Consider the following 26,873-nt stretch of genomic DNA (forward strand, 5'->3'; position numbering starts at 1 on the left):
GAAAATAATAGAGTTGAGACTCAAACAGATTCAGGTTTGTGGTCAGGTTTCATATTGTCCTGGAGGCTTAACATAGGGCTAGTTACTTATAGTCTCTGGGCCTCAGTTTCCCCAACTGGATTCTCCCCTACCTGAAAAGACAGATGATCACAGAGCACAGTGTGAGAAGAGAAGCCGGCACTCTCCTGGCACAGAGGAGGGGCTCCAGACAGCTGCCCACGCCCATCTCCTGGCACCACACCCTCCTCTCATTTCCCCCCCAAGGCCTGTAGATCCTAGTTCTCTCAGAGCCCTTTCCAGGTCCTATTATTCTAGTAATTAGATTACTAGTCCTCTCTCCAAACTCCACCCAACTGTAAACACCTCCTTTTGTTTTTCACCTAACAAATCAACAATGTCCAAAAGTATGTTCTACGATGAAAAAAGCCACACACCCAACCCTCCAGTGTGCTGCTGGGGGCAGTGCACACTGTTTTTAAAAAATATTTTAAAAAATTATTTGGAAGCGCATGTTAGGAATCCTCAAAATGCAAATTCTTTGACTAAATAATTCCACTTCTTCTTTTTTTTTTTTTTTGAGACGGAGTCTTGCTCTGTTGCCCAGGCTGGAGTGCAGTGGCACGATCTCAGCTCACTGCAAGCTCCGCCTCCCGGGTTCAAGCAATTCTCCGGCCTCAGCCTCCTGAGTAGCTGGGACTACAGGCATCCACCACCATGCCAGGCTAAGTTTTGTATTTTTAGTAGAGATGGGGTTTGGCCTTGTTGGCCAGGCTGGTTTTGAACTCCTGACTTCAGATGACTCGCCTGCCTCAGCCTCCCAAAGTGCTGGGATTACAGGTGTGAGCCACCATGCCCAGCCAATAATTCTACTTCTTAATATCTACCCTGATAATAATCTGAAATACAGAAAAAGACAAGATATATACAGTATAAATAAATATTTGATATTTCAATATAGAAAACTATATAAACATTTGCATAAGAAGCCCATCACAACATAATTTAAAATAGCAAAATATTAAAGTTTAAATATCTCACAGGACTGTATCATTTCATCTGATTCTAGTTTAGATAGTAAATTCAAGAATCAAGTTTTAATGAAGTGTCATGTAACCATTTACAACAGCACTTCAGACATTCATTACAACCTGGCAGAGACAACTTGTGCTAGTATGTCAAGTAATACCTGTATAGAAATGCTAAGATAAAAGCTGGAAAGGAAACTCCAAACTCCTTGTGACTGTATGTAAGAACGCTTTGTGATCTCTGTGTCACTTCACATCATGGGTTTCTTTTTTTTTTTTTTTGAGGCGGAGTCTCGCTCTGTCGCCCGGACTGGAGTGCAGTGGCCGGATCTCAGCTCACTGCAAGCTCCGCCTCCCGGGTTTACGCCATTCTCCTGCCTCAGCCTCCTGAGTAGCTGGGACTACAGGCGTCCGCCACCTCGCCCAGCTCGTTTTTTCTGTATTTTTAGTAGAGATGGGGTTTCACCGTGTTAGCCAGGATGGTCTCGATCTCCTGACCTCGTGATTCGCCCATCTCGGCCTCCCAAAGTGCTGGGATTACAGGCTTGACACATCATGGGTTTCAATGTAACTGTACTTTTGTATAGAACTGAGCTCAATTATTCTGGCATAACATTGACCTGTCTTGGAGTTCATGGTATTGGTGGCCACCATCGCATTTTTTTCTATGAGAGTTTACTGCCTTATCCTTGGTCTACAGTACCATGAGACTCTGCTGTTTGTGCTAGGTGGAAACATCCCAGAATCACAGAAAAGGACAGAAGCTACTGCATGATAGCACAAAGATAGATTATACTGGCTGCACAGATTACACCTTTCTATATTTGGAGGGGTCAGTAACCACCTCTTCATTTATGACCACAGGGCCCCTTCTCCTCTCTTAGGATATTCCATTCCCAGTGAGCACTTTTCTTCCAGGATGCCTCCTTCTCCTTTGGAGATAGCATGCAAGTTTCTCTCTCCACTTGGTTGCACTGTGAACGGTAATTGGGAACTTACTTGAGTTCAAGGGTGGCATTTTGGTGCAACTGTGTGAAGTCTCTTCTCTGCATGATTTCCAGCAAAGATGTCCCATTTTGTTGCATGCTCTGAAGCGTAGAATTGGGTAGCAGGAAATCTTCATCCAAAGTCTGATTTAAAGTTGTCTTTTCAATAATTTCTATGGAGAAAATTCACCAATTATTTAACAACCCTCTGAAAAGTGGCTAGTAGCAAGTGAAAAACTTAGAAACTTCTCTGCTAAGGACTGCTCTGTTTACCTGAGCTGAGTTGGACCTCCATGCCAGGCCAGGCCACCTGGTGTATCCCAATGTACTCTGTACATCCCTTAACTAAACATCCATGAACTTGGGATTACTGGCCTATATCAAAGTCTTTCCATGCACCAATAAACTCTCTAAAGGCAGGCACATGGTGTCAACCTCACCATTTCCTTGTACCTGGCAGAGACATCTGCACATGAAAAATAAATGTTCTCAATAAATATTTACTACATAAATAAACCACCAATGCTTGATCCTACTTTTTTTATTAAACATAATTTGTTCTAATAATTTCCTTACATTTTGCCCTATAAAGTCTAATTTGCATTGGATTCTGTCCTTTTTAAGCCGTTACACTATAATTCAAAAAGAAGAGTGATTATATGTTTCTGGTAGCTGGAAAACTGAAAATAGCATGCTAAAAGCCACAGCACACCCAACTGAGAAATGATTAAATTATTCTAATATGATGGATATACTTGGTACCAAACTGAAGTCCCAAATACCGTCAGCTCCTATTCTGGGCAGATGGATGGGGAGCTACCATACTAACTTTACCATAATGGGGCTTGAGAATTAGGATCTAAGTTTCAGGTGTAATGCAGAAAATTAAAAAAGAAATATGCATTTTTTAAAGCTAAAACTCTCAGTGAAAGACTAAAGCTTACACATTTCAGGATCCCCAAACTATTGCAGTCCCTCTGGTTCCAGAAAGCCCAATACAAGAGATATACATCTATTCGTATGTTTAAAAAAGCGACAATGACTTCTTACTAGATAAGGACAGACACTTCAAACTAGACACTGCCCACACTACCTGTGATGTTCATCCGCAACCTCTCAATGGCTACGGCCAGGTCTTGACTCTCCTTGAAGATTCTCTCAGTTGCCCTATTCACCTTTTGGGTACTTGCTAACATTCTAGTGAGCTGGTGGAAAAATAAAGTGTCAGGTTAGTTTGACTTTACGGAGTCTGACTTTAAATAATACGCAAAGTTTAGTATTCCGTGGTTGTCGCCTATCAGCAACAACATATATTCCAGAATATAGAGTAAAGATGAGCACTATCATGCAAGCTGAGGTTCCTATTTTGGGGTTATAAATGGACTCAGTAGTTAATGAAATAATCTACAACTCACTCAGCATAAGAAAAGATGGGTATATTTTTAAAAGCAGGCTAATTGTGTATTAAACTACAGATTCTCCTAGTGTCTATACTGTGAAGGCCCTCGATTCACTTTAAAACCCAAATATACAGAATATAGAAAGTAAACCTTACTGATTTGTGTGGCCTATGAAATGTTAGTCTCTAGGAGTTAACACGGAGTCAGTCAAGCTGATTTTAGACCTGATTCTGCCAGGCTGTGGATTGGCCCAGACATCTCCAAGCATTGTCTGTAACACTTGGGAAACAGTAATGCTTACCTCCCGGGGCTGCCAAGAGAACTACACAAGACGAGAGCCCGGAAGTCAGCAGCCCGGAGGCTGACACTTAGCTGTCCTCAGCTGTTATTTTTACTGGGATTTTTACTATTTGTAAAAGGAAAGGTTGTTTATAATTTCCAAGAAGGTAAAGTAATTCAGACAGGGTCTAAAAGTGTCTTCTAGTCAAGACCAAGTAGAATCTTCTTTAATGGATATAGAGAATTTATTTTAATCAGCTTATCATTTCCAACCAAATGTTTGCTTGATGAGGTACTTAAACCCAAACTTAAACCCTTCAACTCTTTCCAAAACATCATTAATTCTCAATTAACAGGAGCCAAACTATACTTTCCAGGGTGATGTTTATGTATGTGTGCATGAGTTGATGGAGATTAGACATCCATATGTATAGATACAGCATCACAGTACACACACACACACACATACACGCACACACAAAATTCATAAATGAAAAAATAGTAAATTTGACAGTAATCCTTCCTCACCATCTGCAGAGGGCGAGATTCTTTTTTAGGTCACTAAATGCCATTCCTGTCACAGGTTAAACAGAATAAATAATTCCCTGATGACATAAAAACAAGCTCACTTGCCACTCAGGGCCCTAAAATCAGAACCACTTCAACCTGAAGCCTGAAGGTTGCACAAACACCACGTCGTGAGGTCTGTGCGCTCCCTGCTCCACCCAGAAAGTTTCAGAGAGCATTACTGATGTTCAGTCCATGTTTTTGGGCTCACCATGTGTTTGGTTACTAAATGAATTTAGGAGAAGGAAGAAACCTCAGCGATCTTTTCATCCCTGCCCCACCCTTTGTTTCAAAGGAGAAATAAGTCAGAGCCAAGAGACTGTCCAACTCTGTCCTCAGCAGAGATGACAACAGACATTAAGTCGGGAGCCTTTTCCCAGTAAACCACAGAAACTGGCAGGGTCAAAACCAATTTGATGATTAAGTAACTGGAGCACAGCTCGTGAGAGGAAGAGGCTGGCATGATCTAATCAGAACCTTGCAGACAGCCCCAAGGCAATTGTTCAGGAGGGCTGATGGGAGGGACCGGAAGGAAGGTTGGTTCATTATGGAAAGAATTTACCTTCTTTTGCAGGTTATCCGTTTCTTCTGCAACACCTTCAAGCTTAATTCTTCCCAGGTCCTTTTGCATATTTTCTCTTAATAAAGATTCCTAGGAAGAATGGAGGAAATAAATTACAGTGCTTCGCAGTAAAATGTTCTGATTCTTAACTAAGAAGCACTTGTTATTTCCTTTTTGTTCACAGAAAGAAATTCTTCTTTCCTTGGAACTGTCATTAAAAAAAAAAATAGATCACATTTACTTAGGTTTCGATTATAGCGACATGATTCCATACTGCCATCCTTTGCATTATATTTTTAAAATAGATATAAATTTAAAATCTGGTGTGATAAGCAGAATCTGACACTGCTGCAATTCTCAGATAAAATTATGGCTTTATCTCAATAGCAGAGTCACACAAATTTAATTATAATTGCAACACCTAAGGAAAAAAACGCCTTTAGGCTAAACTACAAAAGAATTCAATAAAGAAAGATTTATAAATACTAAAAGTAAAGAAAAATAAAGTGCTTAATTTATGCCAACATCCTTCTAATTTCTTGCATGATTTTGTTTAAACCTTAAAACTCAATGAATACTTTACATAAACACAAAAAGTTATTTAAAGAAAACGGACAAGTGGTTTATTTAGAGCAAATCATTCAAAATGAGTTAAAATTTAAATCAAATATTTGTCTTATTTGATATATACAAAATTGTTATATCCCTGGGACTCATACTGGCAGATTAATATACTGATTGTATACGTAGTGATTGGAAAAAACATTTAAATATTCTTTTTTTGATAGATTTAAAAGCTCTCATTTTTCAAAAACACTTTGTGACATTTGAGGAAAGTATAACATAAAAATATCTCTTAGCGGTCCCTAAAAGACCACTGCAAATCAAGATGGATCCAAGAACCAGCCCCATCCCAACACACACATAAACACACACACACCCCTAAGGAAGTATTAAGTTTGAGGAAAGCTCTTATCTAAGAAAAGGCATTTAGGAATGGCCATCCCTTTTATTGCTACCTGGCACACTGCATAGATTATGTCAAATTCTAATGCATATATAAAGCAAAATTTAAGAATCACATTGTTTTCCAATTAGAATTAAAAGTGGGTCGGGGCGGTGACTCATGTCGGTAATCCCAGAAATTTGAGAGGTCAAGGTGGGAGGATCTCTTGAGCTTAGAAGTTCAAGACTAGCCTGGACAACACAGCGAGAGCTCATCTCTATTAAAAATAAAAATAAAAAAACTAGCTGGGCATGGTGGTGTGTGCCTGTGGTCTCGGCTACTTGGGAGGCTAAGGCAGGAGGATCCCTTGAGCTATGGAGGTTAAGGCTGCAGTGGACCATGACTGTGCCACTGCGTGCCAAACTGGGTGACTGAGGGAGACCCTGTCTCAAAAAATAAATAAATACATAAAATAATAAAAATAAATAAGTGCTATAGTAGGACACGGTCTACTAAGTTAATTTCTTAACTCTTCATCCTTTTTGACCTAGGCCCTGTTGGTGAAAACACAAAACTATGATTTACTGCCAGGCATTTAATGTAGTCTTCCAGGGAGGAGAGATTCTGTGCCCTGCAACTCTAGTGAAGTGAATAACAATATACTTAAAGAAAATGGTTCATCTTCAGCATGAGGCAACTTTAAAGAAGATACTGTTCAGATTTAGTTTCTGCTTTTCTTTTTCTTTTTCTTTTCTTTTTTTTTTTTTTTTGAGACGGAGTCTCACTCTATCACCAGGCTGGAGTGTAGTGGTGCAATCTCGGCTCATTGCAACCTCCATCTCCCAGGTTCAAGCAATTCTCCTGCCTCAGCCTCCCAAGTAGCTGGGACTACAGGCACACGCCACTGTGCCCAGCCAATTTTTGTATTTTGAGTAGAGACGGGGTTTCACCATGTTGGCCAGGATGGTCTCAATCTCTTGACCTCGTGATCTGCCCGCTTTAGCTTCCCAAAGTGCTGGGATGCTGGGATTACACGTGTGAGTCACCGTGCCTGGTCTATTTTCTGCTTTTCTAATAGGGCAGCTGTTTTCAAATACCCAAAGTTGTCTTACAGAAGAGCAAGTGGATTTGGTCTTATCCCAAAAGGCAGAACAAGGGCCACAGACGGCAGCATTGATAAGAAGTCCTCCAGGGAGCACTGAAACAATGAAAGCTGCCAACTGTGAAACAAGCTAGCATGTGAGATAAGTAAGTACATGCCTGTGACTGGTCACAGTCAAGGAAAGACTAGAAACCTGCCCGCAGGGCCGATGGAAGTTGGGCTTTCACACTGTGGGGAGGACACATGCAATGACTGCCACCATTCCACTGACTATATCCCTCAATGATACAAGTGTCTGTTCATCTCCGTATTTCCAGTACCTACCTGTAGAGATTTAGTTGTATTTTCCAGCTTTGACAAAATTCCATATGGGACAGGGATAATGCCAGTGAGGTTCAGAGAAAGAATGGCATCACCAGTCTCATCCAAGTCACTCAGCAGCACACCTACACATTCATCATCACAGGCTACAAGACAAATTTTTCAAAAGGAGAGTTACAGTGAATGCGACGTGGTCTGCTCGTTTTTTCACGGGGTTGCATAAGCTGTTTTGTGAAAATGACATATGTGGTCAGAGTACACTCCAAGACCCGGTGTACCATATCTGATCTCATTCTCACTCCAACGGTGCCATGGGTGGCATGGCAGTAAGTGCTAGGCCCCTATTCAGTGATGATGCCAAGACTCAGATCAGATACATAACTTCCCTGAGGTCACACAAAAAGAAACAGCTGAGGCCGAGAGTGGCGCCCAGCTCTGGCACACATTTCGTTCTTCTGCCCCCATCGTTATGCTGCCTGGTTCATCCTTAAGTAGGATCCACGGCACTGAATCCCAGCATTCCCTTCCACAACCTGCTTGTCACCTCCCCAGACAGTTTGCAAATGCATCTTTCGCAAGTACAAGTGAAGGACACTGGACAGAATAGTGGGGGTGTTTGTGCCTATAATCAACACAAAAGTCAAAGCAAAAAAGACCTCCAATGCCATGATCCTAACAGGCCTCCTTATCTTCCCCATTAACCCCTGAGAAGACATCCCAAGATGACTATCTCATGCACTTGCTGGTAAAATAAATCAGAACTGGAAAAAAAGTTTACAAAAGTCCATGATAGGCCGGGCGTGGTGGTTCACGCCTGTAATCCCAGCACTTTGGGAGGCTGAGGCGGGCAGACTGCCTGAGGTCAGGAGTTCAAGACCAGCCTGGCCAACGTAGTGAAACTCTGTCTCTACTAAAAATACAAAAATTAGCCAGGCAAGGTGGTGGACAACTGTGATCCCAGCTACTCAGGAGGCTGAGGCAGAGGGATCACCTGAGTCCAGGAGGCGGAGGTTGCAGTGAGCCGAGATTGCGCTACTGCACTCCAGCCTGGGGGACAGAGCAAGACTCCATTAAAAAAAAAAAAAATCCATGATAGCCAAGAGCAGAAGCTCTCATGAAATTGGGGTAGCACAAATGACAACCCCATAAAGCTGTTTCCTCTCCTGCACTAAATCACTCCTGGCTCCACTAAAGGAAATATTAATGCCACTAAATGAGAAAGTTGAGATCACTGTGCTGCTCTGAGTGCCAGAGGAATAAACTGGTATCTTAGAACCTCCCACCTCAGCTGGAAAACACATGATGAAAGGTTCAGTTCAGCAGATACAACAGTGATCTATGCTTAGAAAATAACAAAATGAAAATGAAACAGGATGTTGGTATCCTGCGGACACTTTAGTGTGCCACCACTGCTTCTTTCCCAACACATTTGGGAGGAAAAACCATCTTTACACATTTAGAGGAGAAATACTCACAAACACAATCCGTTTCCATCAGAATGTGCCTCGGTTCACACTCATCGCACCGGAGCCCCGAGGCCCCCAGCCTGCAAACACACTGCCCAGATGTGCGGTCACAGTCGCCATGGACAGAGCCGTGCGGGTTGCAGTCACACTTCTGGCAACTGCCACCTAGTGTTTGAGGGTTCCCATAATAGCCCAAGGAGCACCTACAGAAAGGAAGGAACATACGTACAGACAGGATGGTCAATACCAGCTTCTAACTCACGACAGTAATCATTTCCACCAAATGAAATGCAAAGCACAGGTCCATTCACCTTGGGAAAACTTGTTTTGGAACAGTAATGAGGTCTTATTTCAATCAAGCACATGCAAATTGATAATGGCTCCCAGATCACTATAGTAAATACGCCCAACACCTTATAAAAGAAACAGAGTACCCAGGGATTTCCACATGACAATCCACCCATGTACCTTTCACAATGTTTTCCTTCATAGCCCAGGAGACAGGCGTCACAACGGAAATCGTGGTCACCTTCCAAGACACAAGTGGGACTAAAACTGGAGGAAAAGAATTTCTTCTTGAATTTTCAGATAGACAATTTCCATCTTTCCTTAAAGTACTTACTCATTACTCTTAGGATACACTATACTGGTCTCAAAGTTACATGATCACACAGAGCTTTTTAGAGCTTACAATCTACTGGGCAAAAGGAAGGAAAATAAATGTAATCAATAAGTGCATGCACATCTTGTATCCGAAAGACATTCATAAGACCCTGTCCAGGGGCAATCATGTGAATGTTAGGTGGAAGAAGACTGACCTTAGGGATTATCACTAATTAGCCACCCAACAAGAGAGTGTCCCAAGGAAAAAGCGTCTTTGCTTACCAAGTGATAAGGTGGTAAGAGAGTTGAAACAACTATGAGCAAGCATGAAAACCCGCAGGGGGAAGACGGCTGAACACACGTTGACGAAAAGAACTTTATTGACTGTAATGTAAGGTGAGGAAGGCAAGCCAGGGAAGCAAAGGCAAAGAAGTAGGGTGGAACTGGAGAATCGATGAAGCTAAACGCAGGCAGGGAGTTATGTGGTAGGCTACCAGAAGCAAAATGACAGAGCCTCTCAAAGTGTAATTATCGACTGGGATTTGATCTCCTCATTCATGGATTTCTGCTTTTGTTTTACTCCTTTTTCTCAACATCCTCTACCCTCTGCCTTCACGTTTTAAATTACCAATGCGCCATCTAGAGGCTCAGCTGGGTGTATGCAAACGACTGGAGACAATGAAAAACAAAACCGGTGAGAGCCAAGTCTGGTTCCTTTTGGTTAGCAAGATGAAGTTTCCAGTATCAGTTATCAGCCCCATACCACTTCTGACTCTTTTTCCTCCTTAAAATAGTAAAGGGATAGACTTCAGTGGAAACCAAATACGTAGAAAATAAAGCATGTGTTTTAGGGCATCTCAGATTCCGAACACACATGAATGTTCACATCCTCACAATCTCTTCCTGATAGCACAACTTTAATTTATTATGCAGACTCTGGGGATGTTTATAACCTTTTTATTATTGAAGAAGCAAGATATTCAAACAGTACGGAAATGTGCAGAGTGGAAGGGTAGAATGTCCTTCCCAATACTTCTCTGGGCACATATGGCCACCTATAACATGGGTATGAACAGACATGTGGATATGAATTTTTTCCAAAATGGCATCACACTACATATTCAATTACATACTTCAACTGGCCATTTCTCTAATTCTGTGCCTACAGATATACCTTATTCTTTTTTCCATGTTTGTAAAATATTTCACTCTAGGAATGCAACACAATGTATATCATCAATTCCCTGTAAGTAGATATTTGTTTCCCCTATTCCTCATGAGTACAAGCAATGCTAAAACACATCCATCGTTACACACACGAAAGTATTTCTATAGCATAGACTACAGAAATGGAATTGACAAGTCAAAATCCACATATATAGATTTAATATAAAAAATAAGCACTAGTAACAACACATTTTAGGATGCTTCATAGCTTGCAAGGGAAGTGTACACAGTGCCTCTCATTCGGTACTCACCATCAGGCATCATTTACTTGGAGGCAATAAAAAACAGAAGATTCAGACAAATATTAAAAGGAATACTTTGCTGCAGTATACCAAAAGTTAACATTTGATCTTTATATGTTCAATACCTTGCCAACTATTCTAAGTGATAATAAAATATTATTGATGAATTATAATTTTCATTTGAACCAAAGAGGATTCTTTGATATTCTAATTCTCACTTAAAATTTCTGGTTCCCTTTTGCATTCAGATAATTCTGTACAAACATCATGAGTACAAGATAGAAACTAGTCCCAATTTTATCACCATGTGCATTTCAGCACTTAGTGCTGAATAAACCAGCTTATATAAATTCTAATCCTATTCTCTTAAATGGTAATTGGGTTATTTTGTATCATTATCAATAAAGTTAATAACAATTCATCTCCATGCAGACTGGATACATACGCTGTGGGCTAAAATGAGTCTTAAAAAACAAAACCTAAAAGTCCTTTCTTAATTGGTTGCATCCAAACATCCAGTACCAACACAGATGCTTTGCTTTTGAAAAAATTCTCTTCCAATGCTTTTGGGAATGAACACTTCTTCTTAAAATTAACCTTTTGCAACCAAAGGAGAATATTCATTAACACAGACCACTGAGGCTGAACTGGAAGCAGCCCTGGGCAGCCCAGCATGCTAGCTGCACCTGTGGGGGCTCACCTGGCAGGGGGGCTGTGAGGACAGACACACAGAGCACAGTCACTTGCTGAGCCAGTCACCTTCCCATAGTAGCCAGAAGCACACACATCGCAATGGTCACCTGCTGTGTTATCACCGCAGTTCTGGGAGCCCACATTTAAAGGAAGAGGGAAAAAATGGGAGATTGTTAGAAATCATTCTTATCTGGCAATAGCTAAGCACTGCCACGTTTTATATCAGCGAGCTTTTAAAAACATAAGGGGAGCATTTCCCTCCATATTCTTAAAATCCTGAAAACATTTCCAGCTCTGGGGCTTTCATTCATCATAAGGCTGCATTCATCCAATAAAGCCAAGAAATTACTAGTATATTCTTCTCAAGGAAAATAGACATAGGAGCCCTAAAAGCAGTTTGCAGAACCTTAAAACACAGTTTTAAAGTATTTAGTGGCCCAAAAAACAACCTGAAGCACCAGTTTTGCACATAGTCAGGGTTCAACAACCACATGCAAGGAACTGAAGAATGGATAGACGATTTAGGAAACAGAGAATGAGGGAAGAAAACTCATGGTTTTAGAGCGCCACTGATCGATCACTGCAATCACCAACTAACTTTCAGGTCATTTTATTTATTTATTTTTTTTAAGAGATGAGGTCTCCCTGTGTTGCCCAGGCTGGAGTGCAGTGGTGCAATCATAGCTCACTGCAGCTTTGACCTCCAGGGCTCAAGTTCAAGTGATCCTCCTGCCTCAGCCTCTTGAGTAGCTGGGATCATAGGCACATGCCACCACGTTTGCTTAATTTTTAAGTTTTTTGTACAGATAGGGGATTGCTATGTTGCCCAGGCTGGTCACAAACTCCTGGCCTCAGGTGATCCTCCTGCCTCGGCCTCCTAAGTAGCTGGGACGACAGGCACGGGCCACCCCATGTGGCATTTCCAGTTAACCTTTAGATCATCCTTTGGACCTACTGTCTTTCTATTAAAAGGGTACACATTTTTTTTTTTTTTTTTTATTATACTTTAAGTTCTAGGGTACATGTGCATGACGTTTATATCATGTATAACTCCCCAGTGCAATCCCTCCCTCCTCCCCCCTCCCCATGATAGGCCCCAGTGTGTGATGTTCCCCTTCCCCAGTCCAAGTGATCTCATTGTTCAGTTCCCACCTATGAGTGAGAACATGCGGTGTTTGGTTTCTCTTCTTGTGATAGTTTGCTAAGAATGATGGTTTCCAGCTGCATCCATGTCCCTACAAAGGACGCAAACTCATCCTTTTTGATGGCTGCATAGTATTCCATGGTGTATATGTGCCACATTTTCTTAATCCAGTCTGTCACAGATGGACATTTGGGTTGATTCCAAGTCTTTGCTATTGTGAATAGTGCCGCAATAAACATACGTGTGCATGTATCTTTGCAGTAGAGTAATTTATAATCCTTTGGGTATATACCCAGTAGTGGGATGGCTGGGTCATATGGTACATCTAGTTCTAGATCCTTGAGGAATCGCCATACTGTTTTCCATAATGGTTGAACTAGTTTACAATCCCACCAACAGTGTAAAAGTGTTCCTATTTCTCCACATCCTCTCCAACACCTGTTGTTTCCTGACTTCTTAATGATTGCCATTCTAACTGGTGTGAGATGGTATCTCATTGTGGTTTTGATTTGCATTTCTCTGATGGCGAGTGATGAGGAGCATTTTTTCATGTGTCTGTTGGCTGTATGGATGTCTTCTTTTGAGAAATGTCTGTTCATATCCTTTCCCCACTTTTTGATGGGGTTGTTTGTTTTTTTCTTGTATATTTGTTTGAGTTCTTGGTAGATTCTGGATATTAGCCCTTTGTCAGATGAGTAGGTTGCAAAAATTTTTTCCCATTCTGTAGGTTGCCTGTTCACTCTGATGGTAGTTTCCTTAGCTGTGCAAAAGCTCTTTAGTTTAATTAGATCCCATGTGTCAATTTTTGCTTTTGCTGCCGTTGCTTTTGGTGTTTTAGACATGAAGTCCTTGCCCATGCCTCTGTCCTGAATGGTACTACCTAGATTTTCTTCTAGGGTTTTTATGGTATTAGGTCTAACATTTAAGTCTCTAATCCATCTTGAATTAATCTTCGTATAAGGGGTAAGGAAAGGATCCAGTTTCAGCTTTCTACTTATGGCTAGCCAATTTTCCCAGCACCATTTATTAAATAGGGAATCCTTTCCCCATTTCTTGTTTCTCTCAGGTTTGTCAAAGATCAGATGGCTGTAGATGTGTGGTATTATTTCTGAGGACTCTGTTCTGTTCCATTGGTCTATATCTCTGTTGTGGTACCAGTACCATGCTGTTTTGGTTACTGTAGCCTTGTAGTATAGTTTGAAGTCAGGTAGCGTGACGCCTCCAGCTTTGTCCTTTTGACTTAGGATTGTCTTGGCAATGCGGGCTCTTTTTTGGTTCCATATGAACTTTAAAGCCGTTTTTTCCAATTCTGTGAAGAAAGTCATTGGTAGCTTGATGGGGATGGCATTGAATCTATAAATAACCTTGGGCAGTATGGCCATTTTCACGATATTGATTCTTCCTATCCATGAGCATGGTATGTTCTTCCATTTGTTTGTGTCCTCTTTGATTTCACTGAGCAGTGGTTTGTAGTTCTCCTTGAAGAGGTCCTTTACATCCCTTGTAAGCTGGATTCCTAGGTATTTTATTCTCTTTGAAGCAATTGTGAATGGAAGTTCATTCCTGATTTGGCTCTCTGCTTGTCTGTTACTGGTGTATAAGAATGCTTGTGATTTTTGCACATTAATTTTGTATCCTGAGACTTTGCTGAAGTTGCTTATCAGCTTAAGGAGATTTTGGGCTGAGATAATGGGGTTTTCTAAATATACAATCATGTCATCTGCAAACAGGGACAATTTGACTTCTTCTTTTCCTAACTGGATACCCTTGATTTCTTTCTCTTGCCTGATTGCCCTAGCCAGAACTTCCAACACTATGTTGAATAGGAGTGGTGAGAGAGGGCATCCCTGTCTTGTGCCAGTTTTCAAAGGAATTTTCCAGTTTTTGCCCATTCAGTATGATATTAGCTGTGGGTTTGTCATAAATAGCTCTTATTATTTTGAGGTACGTTCCATCAATACCAAATTTATTGAGCGTTTTTAGCATAAAGGGCTGTTGAATTTTGTCAAAAGCCTTTTCTGCATCTATTGAGATAATCATGTGGTTCTTGTCTTTGGTTCTGTTTATATGCTGGATTACGTTTATTGATTTGCGAATGTTGAACCAGCCTTGCATCCCAGGGATGAAGCCCACTTGATCATGGTGGATAAGCTTTTTGATGTGCTGCTGAATCCGGTTTGCCAGTATTTTATTGAGGATTTTTGCATCGATGTTCATCAGGGATATTGGTCTAAAATTCTCTCTTTTTGTTGTGTCTCTGCCAGGCTTTGGTATCAGGATGATGTTGGCCTCATAAAAAGAGTTAGGGAGGATTCCCTCTTTTTCTATTGATTGAATAGTTTCAGAAGGAATGGTACCAGCTCCTCCTTGTACCTCTGGTAGAATTCAGCTGTGAATCCATCTGGTCCTGGACTTTTTTTGGTGGGTAGGCTATTAATTGTTGCCTCAATTTCAGAGCCTGCTATTGGTCTATTCAGGGATTCAACTTCTTCCTGGTTTAGTCTTGGGAGAGTGTAAGTGTCCAGGAAATTATCCATTTCTTCTAGATTTTCTAGTTGATTTGCGTAGAGGCATTTATAGTATTCTCTGATGGTTGTTTGTATTTCTGTGGGGTCGGTGGTGACATCCCCTTTATCATTTTTTATTGCGTCTATTTGATTCCTCTCTCTTTTCTTCTTTATTAGTCTAGCTAGCGGTCTGTCAATTTTGTTGATCTTTTCAAAAAACCAACTCCTGGATTCATTGATTTTTTGGAGGGTTTTTTGTGTCTCTATCTCCTTCAGTTCTGCTCTGATCTTAGTTATTTCTTGCCTTCTGCTAGCTTTTGAATGTGTTTGCTCTTGCCTCTCTAGTTCTTTTAATTGTGATGTTAGAGTGTCAATTTTAGATCTCTCCTGCTTTCTCTTGTGGGCATTTAGTGCTATAAATTTCCCTCTACACACTGCTTTAAATGTGTCCCAGAGATTCTGGTATGTTGTATCTTTGTTCTCATTGGTTTCAAAGAACATCTTTATTTCTGCTTTCATTTCGTTATGTACCCAGTAGTCATTCAGGAGCAGGTTGTTCAGTTTCCATGTAGTTGAGCGGTTTGGATTGAGTTTCTTAGTCCTGAGTTCTAGTTTGATTGCACTGTGGTCTGAGAGACAGTTTGTTATAATTTCTGTTCTTTTACATTTGCTGAGGAGTGCTTTACTTCCAATTATGTGGTCAATTTTGGAATAAGTGCGATGTGGTGCTGAGAAGAATGTATATTCTGTTGATTTGGGGTGGAGAGTTCTATAGATGTCTATTAGGTCCGCTTGGTGCAGAGATGAGTTCAATTCCTGGATATCCTTGTTAACTTTCTGTCTCGTTGATCTGTCTAATGTTGACAGTGGAGTGTTGAAGTCTCCCATTATTATTGTATGGGAGTCTAAGTCTCTTTGTAAGTCTCTAAGGACTTGCTTTATGAATCTGGGTGCTCCTGTATTGGGTGCATATATATTTAGGAGAGTTAGCTCTTCCTGTTGAATTGATCCCTTTACCATGATGTAATGGCCTTCTTTGTCTCTTTTGATCTTTGATGGTTTAAAGTCTGTTTTATCAGAGACTAGGATTGCAACCCCTGCTTTTTTTTGTTCTCCATTTGCTTGGTAGATCTTCCTCCATCCCTTTATTTTGAGCCTATGTATGTCTCTGCATGTGAGATGGGTCTCCTGAATACAGCAGACTGATGGGTCTTGACTCTTGATCCAGTTTGCCAGTCTGTGTCTTTTAATTGGAGCATTTAGTCCATTGACATTTAAGGTTAATATTGTTATGTGTGAACTTGATCCTGTCATTATGATATTAACTGGTTATTTTGCTCGTTAGTTGATGCAGTTTCTTCCTAGCCTCGATGGTCTTTACATTTTGGCATGTTTTTGCAATGGCTGGTACTGCTTGTTCCTTTCCATGTTTAGGGCTTCCTTCAGGGTCTCTTGTAAGGCAGGCCTGGTGGTGACAAAATCTCTAAGCATTTGCTTATCTGTAAAGGATTTTATTTCTCCTTCACTGATGAAGCTTAGTTTGGCTGGATATGAAATTCTGGGTTGAAAATTCTTTTCTTTAAGAACGTTGAATATTGGCCCCCACTCTCTTCTGGCTTGTAGAGTTTCTGCCGAGAGGTCTGCTGTTATTCTGATGGGCTTCCCTTTGTGGGTAACCCGACCTTTCTCTCTGGCTGCCCTTAAGATTTTTTCCTTCCTTTCAACTTTGGTGAATCTGGCAATTATGTGTCTTGGAGTTGCTCTTCTGGAGGAGTATCTTTGTGGTGTTCTCTGTATTTCCTGAATTTGAATGTTGGCCTGCCCTACTAGGTTGGGGAAGTTCTCCTGGATGATATCCTGAAGAGTGTTTTCCAACTTGGTTCCATTTTCCCCCTCACTTTCCGGCACCCCAATCAGACGTAGATTTGGTCTTTTTACATAATCCCATACTTCTTGCAGGCTTTGTTCATTTCTTTTTCTTCTTTTTTCTTTTGGTTTCTCTTCTCGCTTCATTTCATTCATTTGATCCTCAATCGCTGATACTCTTTCTTCCAGTTGATCGAGTCGGTTACTGAAGCTTGTGCATTTGTCACGTATTTCTCGTGTCATGGTTTTAATCTCTGTCATTTCGTTTATGATCTTCTCTGCATTAATTAATCTAGCTGTCAATTCTTCCACTTTTTTTTCAAGATTTTTAGTTTCTTTGCGCTGGGTACGTAATTCCTCCTTTAGCTCTGAGAGGTTTGATGGACTGAAGCCTTCTTCTCTCATCTCGTCAAAGTCATTCTCTGACCAGCTTTGATCCGTTGCTGGCGATGGGCTGCGCTCCTTTGCAGGGGGAGATGCGCTCTTATTTTTTGAATTTCCAGCTTTTCTGCCCTGCTTCTTCCCCATCTTTGTGGTTTTATCTGTCTCTGGACTTTGATGATGGTGACGTACGGATGAGGTTTTGGTATAGGTGTCCTTCCTGTTTGATAGTTTTCCGTCTGACAGTCAGAAGGACTGTCTGTTGGTCTGTTGGAGATTGCTTGAGGTCCACTCCAGACCCTGTTTGCCTGGGTATCAGCAGCAGAGGTTGCCGAAGATAGAATATTGCTCAACAGCGAGTGTACCTGTCTGATTCTTTCTTTGGAAGTTTCCTCTCAGGGGTGACGCCACCCTGTGAGGTGTGGGGTGTCAGACTGCCCCTAGTGGGGGATGTCTCCCAGCTAGGCTACTCAGGGGTCAGGGACCCACCTGAGCAGGCAGTCTGTCCGTTCTCGGATCTCAACCTCCGCGTTAGGAGATCCACGGCTCTCCCCAAAGCTGTCAGACAGAGTCGTTCGCGTCTGCACCGCCCCCGCTCTTTCCCCTAATGGGCTGCAGCTGTGCGCTGTCCACAGCGGTAGAGTCTACAGAGACAGGCAGGCTTCCTTGAGCTGCTGTGAGCTCCACCCAGTTCGAGCTTCCCAGCGGCTTTGTTACCTACTTAAGCCTCAGCAATGGCGGGCGCCCCTCCCCCAGCCTCGCTGCTGCCTTGCGGATAGATCGCCGCAGATGGCTGTGTTAGCAGTGAGGGAGGCTCCGTGGGTGTGGGACCCTCCCGGCCAGGTGTGGGATATATTCTCCTGGTGTGCCTGTTTCCTTAAAGCGCAGTATTGGGGTGGGAGTTACCCGATTTTCCAGGTGTTGTGTGTCTCAGTTCCCCTGGCTAGGAAAAAGGGATTCCTTTCCCCCTTGCGCTTCCAGGTGAGGCGATGCCTCGCCCTGCTTGAGCTCACGCTGGTCAGGCTGCAGCAGCTGACCAGCACCGATTGTCCGGCACTCCCTAGCGAGATGACCCCAGTACCTCAGTTGAAAACGCAGAAATCACCGGTCTTCTGTGTCGCTCGCGCTGGGAGTTGGAGACTGGAGCTGCTCCTATTCGGCCATCTTGCTCTGCCCCTCAAGGGTACACATTTTTAAAGCTAAAAGGACAAGCAGTTCTTGCCATCTGATTCCAATTTGAAATTGGCATTTGCTCAATTCATCTCTATTTACTCAGTCCCTGGCCACAAGATTCCATGTCTGATGCAGCTGAGTAGAAAAACCAGGATCGCTGAGGAACCCCTGAGCAAACTCCCAGGCTGACTCACACTTTTATCCTCGGCAGTGAGAGGTGATACAGAAAGACATATTTTTACATGTTAAAAAAAGACTATTTTAAGTTCATTTAAATGTTTTTAAAATTCTAGTATTTTTCATTTTAAAGTTCTATTCCTATTTTTTTCCCTGATGAGGACAAATTTTACTGGGATCTACCTGACCTCTCAAAGTGATCTCTCTTTAGAAGTAAAATTTGTAATCTCTCTCTTGAAAAGTAAATGTGTTAAAGATATGTGTTAATGGCATGGCCTAAACTTGACAGGGAATAAATATTAGACGATGAGAGAGAATTGAAGATTTTCAGGTTTTCCACAGCTAACACCAGCTCCCCCTGACACACGACGGACTCTGGGCTCCCTAGAGAAGCAAAGACAAGCTGCCCCAAGAGTGGCCAGGAAATACGGACCCCCTGATGAGAACTCAAGTGTGGGCTGAACTCGTTGCTATGGGAAATGCACAGAGAATGCCTGCCAATTTTTCACTGATGTAAAAAGGTTTAGTCGTATCTCCCAGAAGGCAGTGGTAGGGAGTGGGTAACCAGGAAGAGAAGCTCCCAAGCTACCGACTGCCCTTGTCTTCTGTCTCCCCAGCCCCTTCCAAGTCATACTTCCAATCAATCACTTTTTTTTGTGTGTGACATAGAGTTTCACTCTTGTTGCCCAGGCTGGAGTGCAATGGTATGGTATCAGCTCACCACAACCTCTACCTCCTGAATAGCTGGGATCAAGCCATTTTTTTGCCTCAGCCTCCCGAGTAGCTGGGATTAGAGGCATGCGCCACCACGCCCAGCTAATTTCGTATTTTCAGTAGAGACGAGGTTTCTCCATGTTGGTCATGCTGGTCTCAAACTCCCGGCCTCAGGTGATCCGCCTGCCTGAGCCTCCCAAAGTGCTGGTATTACAGGTGTAAGTCACCACGCCCGGCCCCAGTCAATCATTTTTATGGTAACACCAAACGCCCAGTGACCTGAACATCCTATATACTAATGACAAAATCAGATCCAAAACGGTCTTTATATCTACCTGTACAATAAATACAGAGGGAGTGCTTAGGAGATTATGTTGAAGGGAAATGAATTGCACTGAACCACAAAAGGATCTGAAACACTGAGGACGGAAGGGAAGGTCCTGGGCTCAAACAGCAAGGAGGAAGGGACGGAGGCACTATATTGGTGAGAAGAGTGCAAGGGTCTTGTGTCTAATCAATGCTGTGAGGCAGCAGTGGCAGGGCGGACATGACTACCCTGTCCAGGCTGTGCTGTGGAGACACAGCACCTTGAGTCAAGGAGAGATGCTCCCATCGACTCCGGGAGCAAAGGCATTAGGCTCAGGGCAGGATACCAAAGACAGACAGTGACATGCACACCCCAGACTGGTGAATGGACCCATGACCACTCCATCTGGCCTCCATGTGAGGGTGTGTGACTTGGAAGGTTGAAGACTCAGGGCCTTCAGACACGGGAAAGAGGGATTTGATCAAGTAGTTTTGCAAGGTATTTGTTAAGATCCCACCACCAACAGATGCACCAACAGATGCATGGTCCAGGGGCACCGGCTTCAGGAAGAATCAGAGCTGCCCAAAGATGAGCTCAGCTGTTATGGGAGTGAGCTCCCCATTGTTGCAGGTGTGTAAAATGTACACTAAATTACTGCCTGGCATGGCTGTTACAGTTCAGACTTCACATCTGAAGGGATAGCCAGGGGTGGTGGCTCATGCCTGTAATCCCAGCACTTTGGGAGGCCAAGGTAGGCGGATCATTTGAGGTCAGGAGTTCGAAACCAGCCTGGCCAACATGGTGAAACGCTGTCTCTACTAAAAATACAAAAATTAGCTGGGCATGGTGGCAGGCGCCTGTAATCCCAGCTACTCAGGAGGCTGAGGCAGGAGAATCGCTTAAAGCCAGGAGGCAGATAGATGTTGCCATTGCTTTCCAGCCTGGGTGACAGAGCGAGCCTCCATCTCAAAAAAAAAAAAAAAAAAAAAAAGATCTGAAGTGACTCTGACAAGAATGGAAGGACCATTGCAACCCTGAAATCCCATCCTCTAAGCCCAGACACCAGTTTTTGTTTATAGTGGGTTTCAGTGACAGGAATTGTCAGTAAGTGGTGACCATGAATGAAGAAGTCCCTAGGGACAAACACAGAATACAGATCTGTAAAAAGAGGGAAAACCAGAATCAAAATGTGGTGGGAGGCAGGTCGGGAGCCCGCAGTCCTAACTCCTCTGTTTTGGCTCCAGTGTTTCCTTGTGATTGGGCCACACCCAGGATCTCCAAGGCTTCGGGTGTGTCCTTGGTGGGCAGCGCATTTCCCTTCAATGCGTTATTTTACGCAAGGCAAGTTAATCTTTGAACAATTTCTACCAGTAATCAATGCTTCCACCTGAGTTATTGTAAAGCAGGAGCCTTCAGGAGCAGGAAACAAGTATCAGATCATTTTGTTATCTGCCTCACTGGCTTAAGCTAAATCACGGGCACAGGAGTTTGTCTTCAGTCAGGACTGCGAGGCTTCTGTCTGGGTCGCTTAGTCATTGACAGTGGTCAGAGTTCTCCATGCGTCCCTAAGACCAATCTTTTTGTTTGTTTGTTTGTTTGTCTGTTTTGAGACGGAGTCTCAATCTGTCGCCCAGGCTGGAGTGCAGTGGTGCAATCTCAGCTCACTGCAAGCTCCGCCTCCTGGGTTCGTGCCATTCTCCTGCCTCAGCCTCCTGAGTAGCTGGGATTACAGGCACCGCCACCACGCCCAGCTAATTTTTTGTATTTTCAGTAGAGATGGGGTTTCACCATGTTAGCCAGCATGGTCTCGACCTCCTGACCTCGTGATCTGCCTGCCTCGGCCTTCCAAAGTGCTGGGATTACAGGCGTGAGCCACTACGCCCAGCCCCCAAGACCAGTCTTGGCCTAGGAGAAGGTGGCTGAGAAGCAAACACACACTAACATGTGAATAATGTGCTGCTATCATCCCCTAGAGAATATGCATTTTTTTAAAAATGCAAGGAGAGGGCAATATTTTACACAGAGAAATACATTTTCAACACTGGCATTAACTTATTTTAAAATTCCCACGTGAGTCCCCAAACTTCATCATATATCTCATCTATTTTGACTACGGCAACCAGTACTGCAATTAAAAACAAAGCATGCAACTACAGTCATGCGTCACTTAAAGATGGGGATACTTCCTGAGAAACGCATCCCTAGCTGATTCTGTCATTGTGTGAACATCATAGAGTGCACTTACACAAACCTAGATGGCACAGCCTACTACACGCCTAGGCCATATGGTAGGCAACTGCAACACAACAGTAAATATTTGTGCATCTAACTATATCTAACATAGAAAAGGTACAGTAAAAATACAGTGTTATAGTCTTATCAGACCACTGTCCTATATGTGATCTACTGTTGATGGAAATGTCATTATTTGGTGCATGACTGTAATTCCCAAATTGATGCCCACAGATAAATTCATCAAGAAAGTAAAATTTATAAAAGAATTTCCACTGATAAGGTCAGAACCACTAAGCTATTCCTTTCTTAAAGAAATACATTTATATTTTACATTTAGCTAACCTCTCACTAAACCAAGGCACAGCTATGACTTTGACCAGAAATCTGACACTCAGCATCCACTTTACTTCTAAACTCAGGCAAACACCCCCACAAACCAGCATACCAGACACTTCCCGGTGTCGGGGTCACAGGTGTCACTATGGTTGTTGCAACTGCAGGGCACACAAGGAGCAACCAGAGGGCGCAGTCCCCTGCCACTCCCTGCTGGGAGCTTCCCTCTGTGGTACCCAGGGGCACAGTCCTGAGGGGATGCAAAAGGGAGGACAAAAAAGTCTGATTAAATAGTGAGTGAAGGACTTGAATAGACATTTTTCCCAAGGAGACATACAAATGGCAAACAGGTATATGAAAAGAAGTTCAACATCTCTATCATCAGAGAAATGCAAATGAAAACACACAAGGTGACACCACCTCACACCTGTCAGGGTATCAACTATCAAAAAAAAACACAAAAAACAAAAAACAGAAACTAACAAGTGTTGGTGAGAAACTGGAACCCCGTATACTGCTGGTGAGAATGTAAAATGGTACAGTAAAAACCAGCAGCTATACCATTTCCATCTCTCCAAAGATGGAAAATTCAAGTACCATGTGATTTTGCAAGTCGACTTTTGGGTACACATCCAAAAGAAACGAAAGCAGAATCTCAAAGAGATATTTGAACCCCTATGCTCATAGCAGCATTATTCACAATAGCCAAGACGGGGAAGCCACCCAAGTTTATTCCGTGACAGATTAATGAATAAGCAAAATGTGGCATGTATATACAATGGAATATTATTCAGCCTTAAAAAGGAGGGAAATTCTGACACATGCTACAACATGAATGAGTCTTGAGGACATTATGCTAAGTGAAACAAGCCATTCACAAAAAGACAAATTCTGTATTACTCCACTTATTTTGTTTATTTATTTTCGAGACGGAGTCTCTCTCTGTCACTGAGGCTGGAGTGCAATGGCTCGATCTCGGCTCACTGCAGCCTCTGCCTCCGGGTTCAAGTGATTCTCCTGTCTCACCCTCCTGAGTAGCTGGGATTACAGGCAGGCGCCATGTATTACATATATTATAGAAGTGGGCCCTACAGTGGTCAAATACATAGAGACCAAAAGAAGAGTGGTGGTTGTGGGGGACTGCAGAGAGAGGAAATGGGGAGCTTGTGTTTAATGAGTGCAGAGTTTGCATTTGGGATGATAAAAAGCTCTGAGAATGACAGTAGTGACAGTTGTACAATGAGGTAACTGTACTTAACACGACTAAATGGTACACCAAAGAATGGCAAAGATGGCAGATTTTGTTATGTACATTTTACCAAAATTGATTTCTTTTTAATTCAAAAAGAGAAAAAATGATATAGTATATACACATAAGTTCTGTTCGTCTCTTGGAGTTGCTATAACAAGGAGATGGATTTTGACTAGAGTCTCCCTACCTGACACGAGAATCCCACAGTGCCAGGAGGACAGACACAATTCTCTAAAAGAGATGCAACCTCTTCTTCTGGGTGCAGCTTTTCGGCCTTTCTGCCAACCTCCATTGAAATGTCTGAGATTCTGTGCAGCCATCATGTTAAGAAGAGAGGAAATGCTAACATTTGAAAAACTTTCTAGAAACATAGCACATGACCTAATATTTGCATATATATGAAACCAGAGCTTCCTTCCCTGTTTGGAGTAGTTCCCACTTGTGATGATAAGTGAAATGTCTTAAAGCACATTAGTACTGTCATGACATATTTTAGACATTTAAGAATTTAAAAATAATGTGACAGAAGTACACCTAAAAGACCTCTTGAAGTGCCGATTTGGCCAAGACTTAACGGCTTTCTTTATGGGCTAAAGTATTAGATGAGTTGGTGACAGCATTCTTTATACATCATTATGAAGACATGGGCATTTCAGTTTTCACAGACAGAAATCGCAATTGTTTCTTTTTTTTTTTTGCATTTTATCTTCAGCCAAGATTCCACCATTATGTCCTTATATTTTATATCGACATTAGCATGCTAGGTGGATACTTTAAGTTATAACTCACACATTCCATAATGATATTAATATTTAACAATGTTTTGATAAGGAACTGAACTACATGTATTAATAAAAATAGTAGGTAATGGAAGTGGAATGAGTCAAATTCTTTCAGTTTGCTTTCAAATATGAAAATAACGGTCAAAATTGTAGAAGCTCCAAGTACCTGCTCTGCTGTAATCCTTGACCATATGATGCCTTGATGAGGATGTACTCAATATTGCTAAGGACAGACATAAAATCCTCTCGCGCGACAGGTTTTTCCGAAACAGAGTTAAAATATTTCCAAAAATTCTGTAGAATGAGAAACACATTAATTTAAGCTCAGAGGCCAAATTCTGACAGGCATAAAACTTATAAAGAATAAATTCTTTTATAAATTTCTCCAGAAATGAGCCATGTTCTGTGCATGCCACTGAATGTAACTGACAAAGACCTCCTGAAACCTCCACAGGCAGGTGCAGGGTCAGTCCCATTTATCAATAGACACGCATTACCTAAGGCAGTGCCAGCCACACAGCGAACATCCAGTAAACATCTGCTGGGAGAATAGACACTTCCCAAATCTGAGCAAGTCCAAAGTCTCCTGTACCACTATCTCCATGCAGGTTGAAATTAGTATGCCAAGATAAAGAATTTAAGGTGCAGTGCCCACTAAACTGACATATGCCTAATATACATTTCTTGAGAATTTGAAATTCAAATTGTTTTTGGAAATCCTGCTAATCCCACTGGAAATTTGATCCCAGGGTCTTCTTGCTCAGTCTCTCTCTCTCTTTTTTTTTTTTTTTTTTTTGAGACAGTTTCGCTGTTGCACAAGCTGGAGTACAGTGGCGCAATCTCGGCTCACTGCAACCTCTGCCTCCTGAGTTCAAGCGATTCTCCCATCTCAGCCTCCCAAGGAGCTGGGCCTACAGGCGTGCGCAACCATGTCTGGCTAATTTTTGTATTTTTAGTAGAGACGGGGTTTCACCATGTTGGACAGGCTGGTCTCAACTGGACAGGCTGGTCTCTTTCACCATGTTGGACAGGCTGGTCTCAGGTGATCCACCCACCTCGGCCTCCCAAAGTGGTGGGATTACAGGTGTGAGCCACCACACCCGGCCGCTCATTCTCTTATTAATGGCTTTCATCTTTCACTACATCCATAGCAAAGTCAATGTCTTTAAGGAACTTATATGAAAACATCCCATTTTCACCTCTCTCATTGCTACTTCTTGTTCCTGCCTCACTCCATTCTCTGGGGCTGGTGCATCCATGTAAATGACTTGCTTTCTGGTCCGACCACCTTTGATGAGAACTTGAGGCTCAAAATTGGAGGTGCCAACGCCGTCCAAAGAATAGAAGGCCACGCTGTACTTCAGTTTGCCACCATAGGCCATGAGCTATCAAATAACAAAGTGTTGTTTACTTCTCTGACAAAGTTTTTGCTTAAAAACAGTTTATTGCAAGCCTACCACCATATGAGAGAAATCTTGTCTCTTAAAAATACATGCGTGAAACATGTTGTCTGGATTTGGTTTCCTTCTAATTCCATTTAATTATGGATTATTAAGTTGACCTAAGTTACATAGTTCCTCTTGAGAATACAAACAAAAGTGAGCTCCAAAATAACAAATCAAGGTGGTAAAGATGCAAATTATTTTCAAGCTCCTTTAAATTAAAAATTTCTCTATCTCCAGGAGCACTGGATGCATATTTGCAAATTGTAAAGATCAGGGTGAATTCATACACAGACTCCAATGTTTATATAAACAAAAATCCAAGTGATGCCTTTCATGATCTTTTGTAGTAGTTCCGCGCCCTGCCCCAAATGAGTGATAATTTCTTGAAAAGGGACTCCCAGGCCATAGCACCTAGGTTTGCACCACGGGCATATTAGTAAACACAGTCCAGTCCCACACCGCGTAATGACATTTCAGTCAATGACAAACCACATATACGACCATGGTCTCATGAGATTATGATATTAACATTCGCACCTAATGACACATTCCCCTAGAATGTCTCTCCATTGTTAAGTGACAAACAACTGTATATGTTTGTTGAATGACTGCTTTAGGAAGAACCAAATTAATATAATGTGAACTTTTATGTGAACATTATATTATGTGAACCAAAACATTATATTATGTGAACATTATATTATGTGAACCAAATTAATATAATGTGAACTTTTAAAATTAATGAAAAATTTTAAGGAACCATATACTTGACAAGATTTTTATAAGCATTAAACTTCCCTGACCTCACTTAAAAGAGGAAATTAATAACCACTTCTTTAAATGCCAGGCCGGCCCAGACTATGGTGATTTTAAACGATTTCCATATGTCCCAGGAAGCGCGGACTGGGACTGGCTCTCGGCTGGGTGTGCACCTCACCTGGTCTCCCTGGAACTGCTGCGGCAGCCGCCAGTAAAACGGCTCTGCATGGATGTGCTGCCGGACGGTGGCGGCATCCAGCAGGAAGTCGGGGGCCTGGTAGTAAACCCCCTCAGTCGTGCCCCTCAGGTTACTCTGAGAAACCACACGCAGAAGAGGCTGATCGGAGCCCAGCGTTACCTAAACCACAAAAGGGAGGGA

General features: G+C 42.2%; 1 protein-coding gene across 2 annotated transcripts in view; it reads right to left on the reverse strand.

Moving 5' to 3' along the window:
- Positions 1–26,873, reverse strand: part of LAMA1 (laminin subunit alpha 1) — a 176,895-nt gene that overhangs the window by 49,330 nt on the left and 100,692 nt on the right. For both annotated transcript variants that reach the window (XM_033178300.1, XM_033178301.1), the window contains 12 exons: positions 26,673–26,852; positions 25,490–25,675; positions 24,457–24,584; positions 23,696–23,816; positions 22,369–22,506; positions 11,427–11,548; positions 9,123–9,209; positions 8,664–8,857; positions 7,192–7,334; positions 4,820–4,909; positions 3,105–3,216; positions 2,025–2,184 (listed from right to left, as the gene is read on the reverse strand). In XM_033178300.1, coding sequence (XP_033034191.1) covers positions 2,025–2,184; positions 3,105–3,216; positions 4,820–4,909; positions 7,192–7,334; positions 8,664–8,857; positions 9,123–9,209; positions 11,427–11,548; positions 22,369–22,506; positions 23,696–23,816; positions 24,457–24,584; positions 25,490–25,675; positions 26,673–26,852 — 1,661 coding nt within the window. The remainder of the gene's footprint in view (positions 1–2,024; positions 2,185–3,104; positions 3,217–4,819; positions 4,910–7,191; positions 7,335–8,663; positions 8,858–9,122; positions 9,210–11,426; positions 11,549–22,368; positions 22,507–23,695; positions 23,817–24,456; positions 24,585–25,489; positions 25,676–26,672; positions 26,853–26,873) is intronic.

This window comes from Trachypithecus francoisi, unplaced genomic scaffold, assembly GCF_009764315.1.
Source record: "Trachypithecus francoisi isolate TF-2019V2 unplaced genomic scaffold, Tfra_2.0 Lachesis_group19, whole genome shotgun sequence".
In the NCBI taxonomy this organism is placed as follows: domain Eukaryota; kingdom Metazoa; phylum Chordata; class Mammalia; order Primates; family Cercopithecidae; genus Trachypithecus; species Trachypithecus francoisi.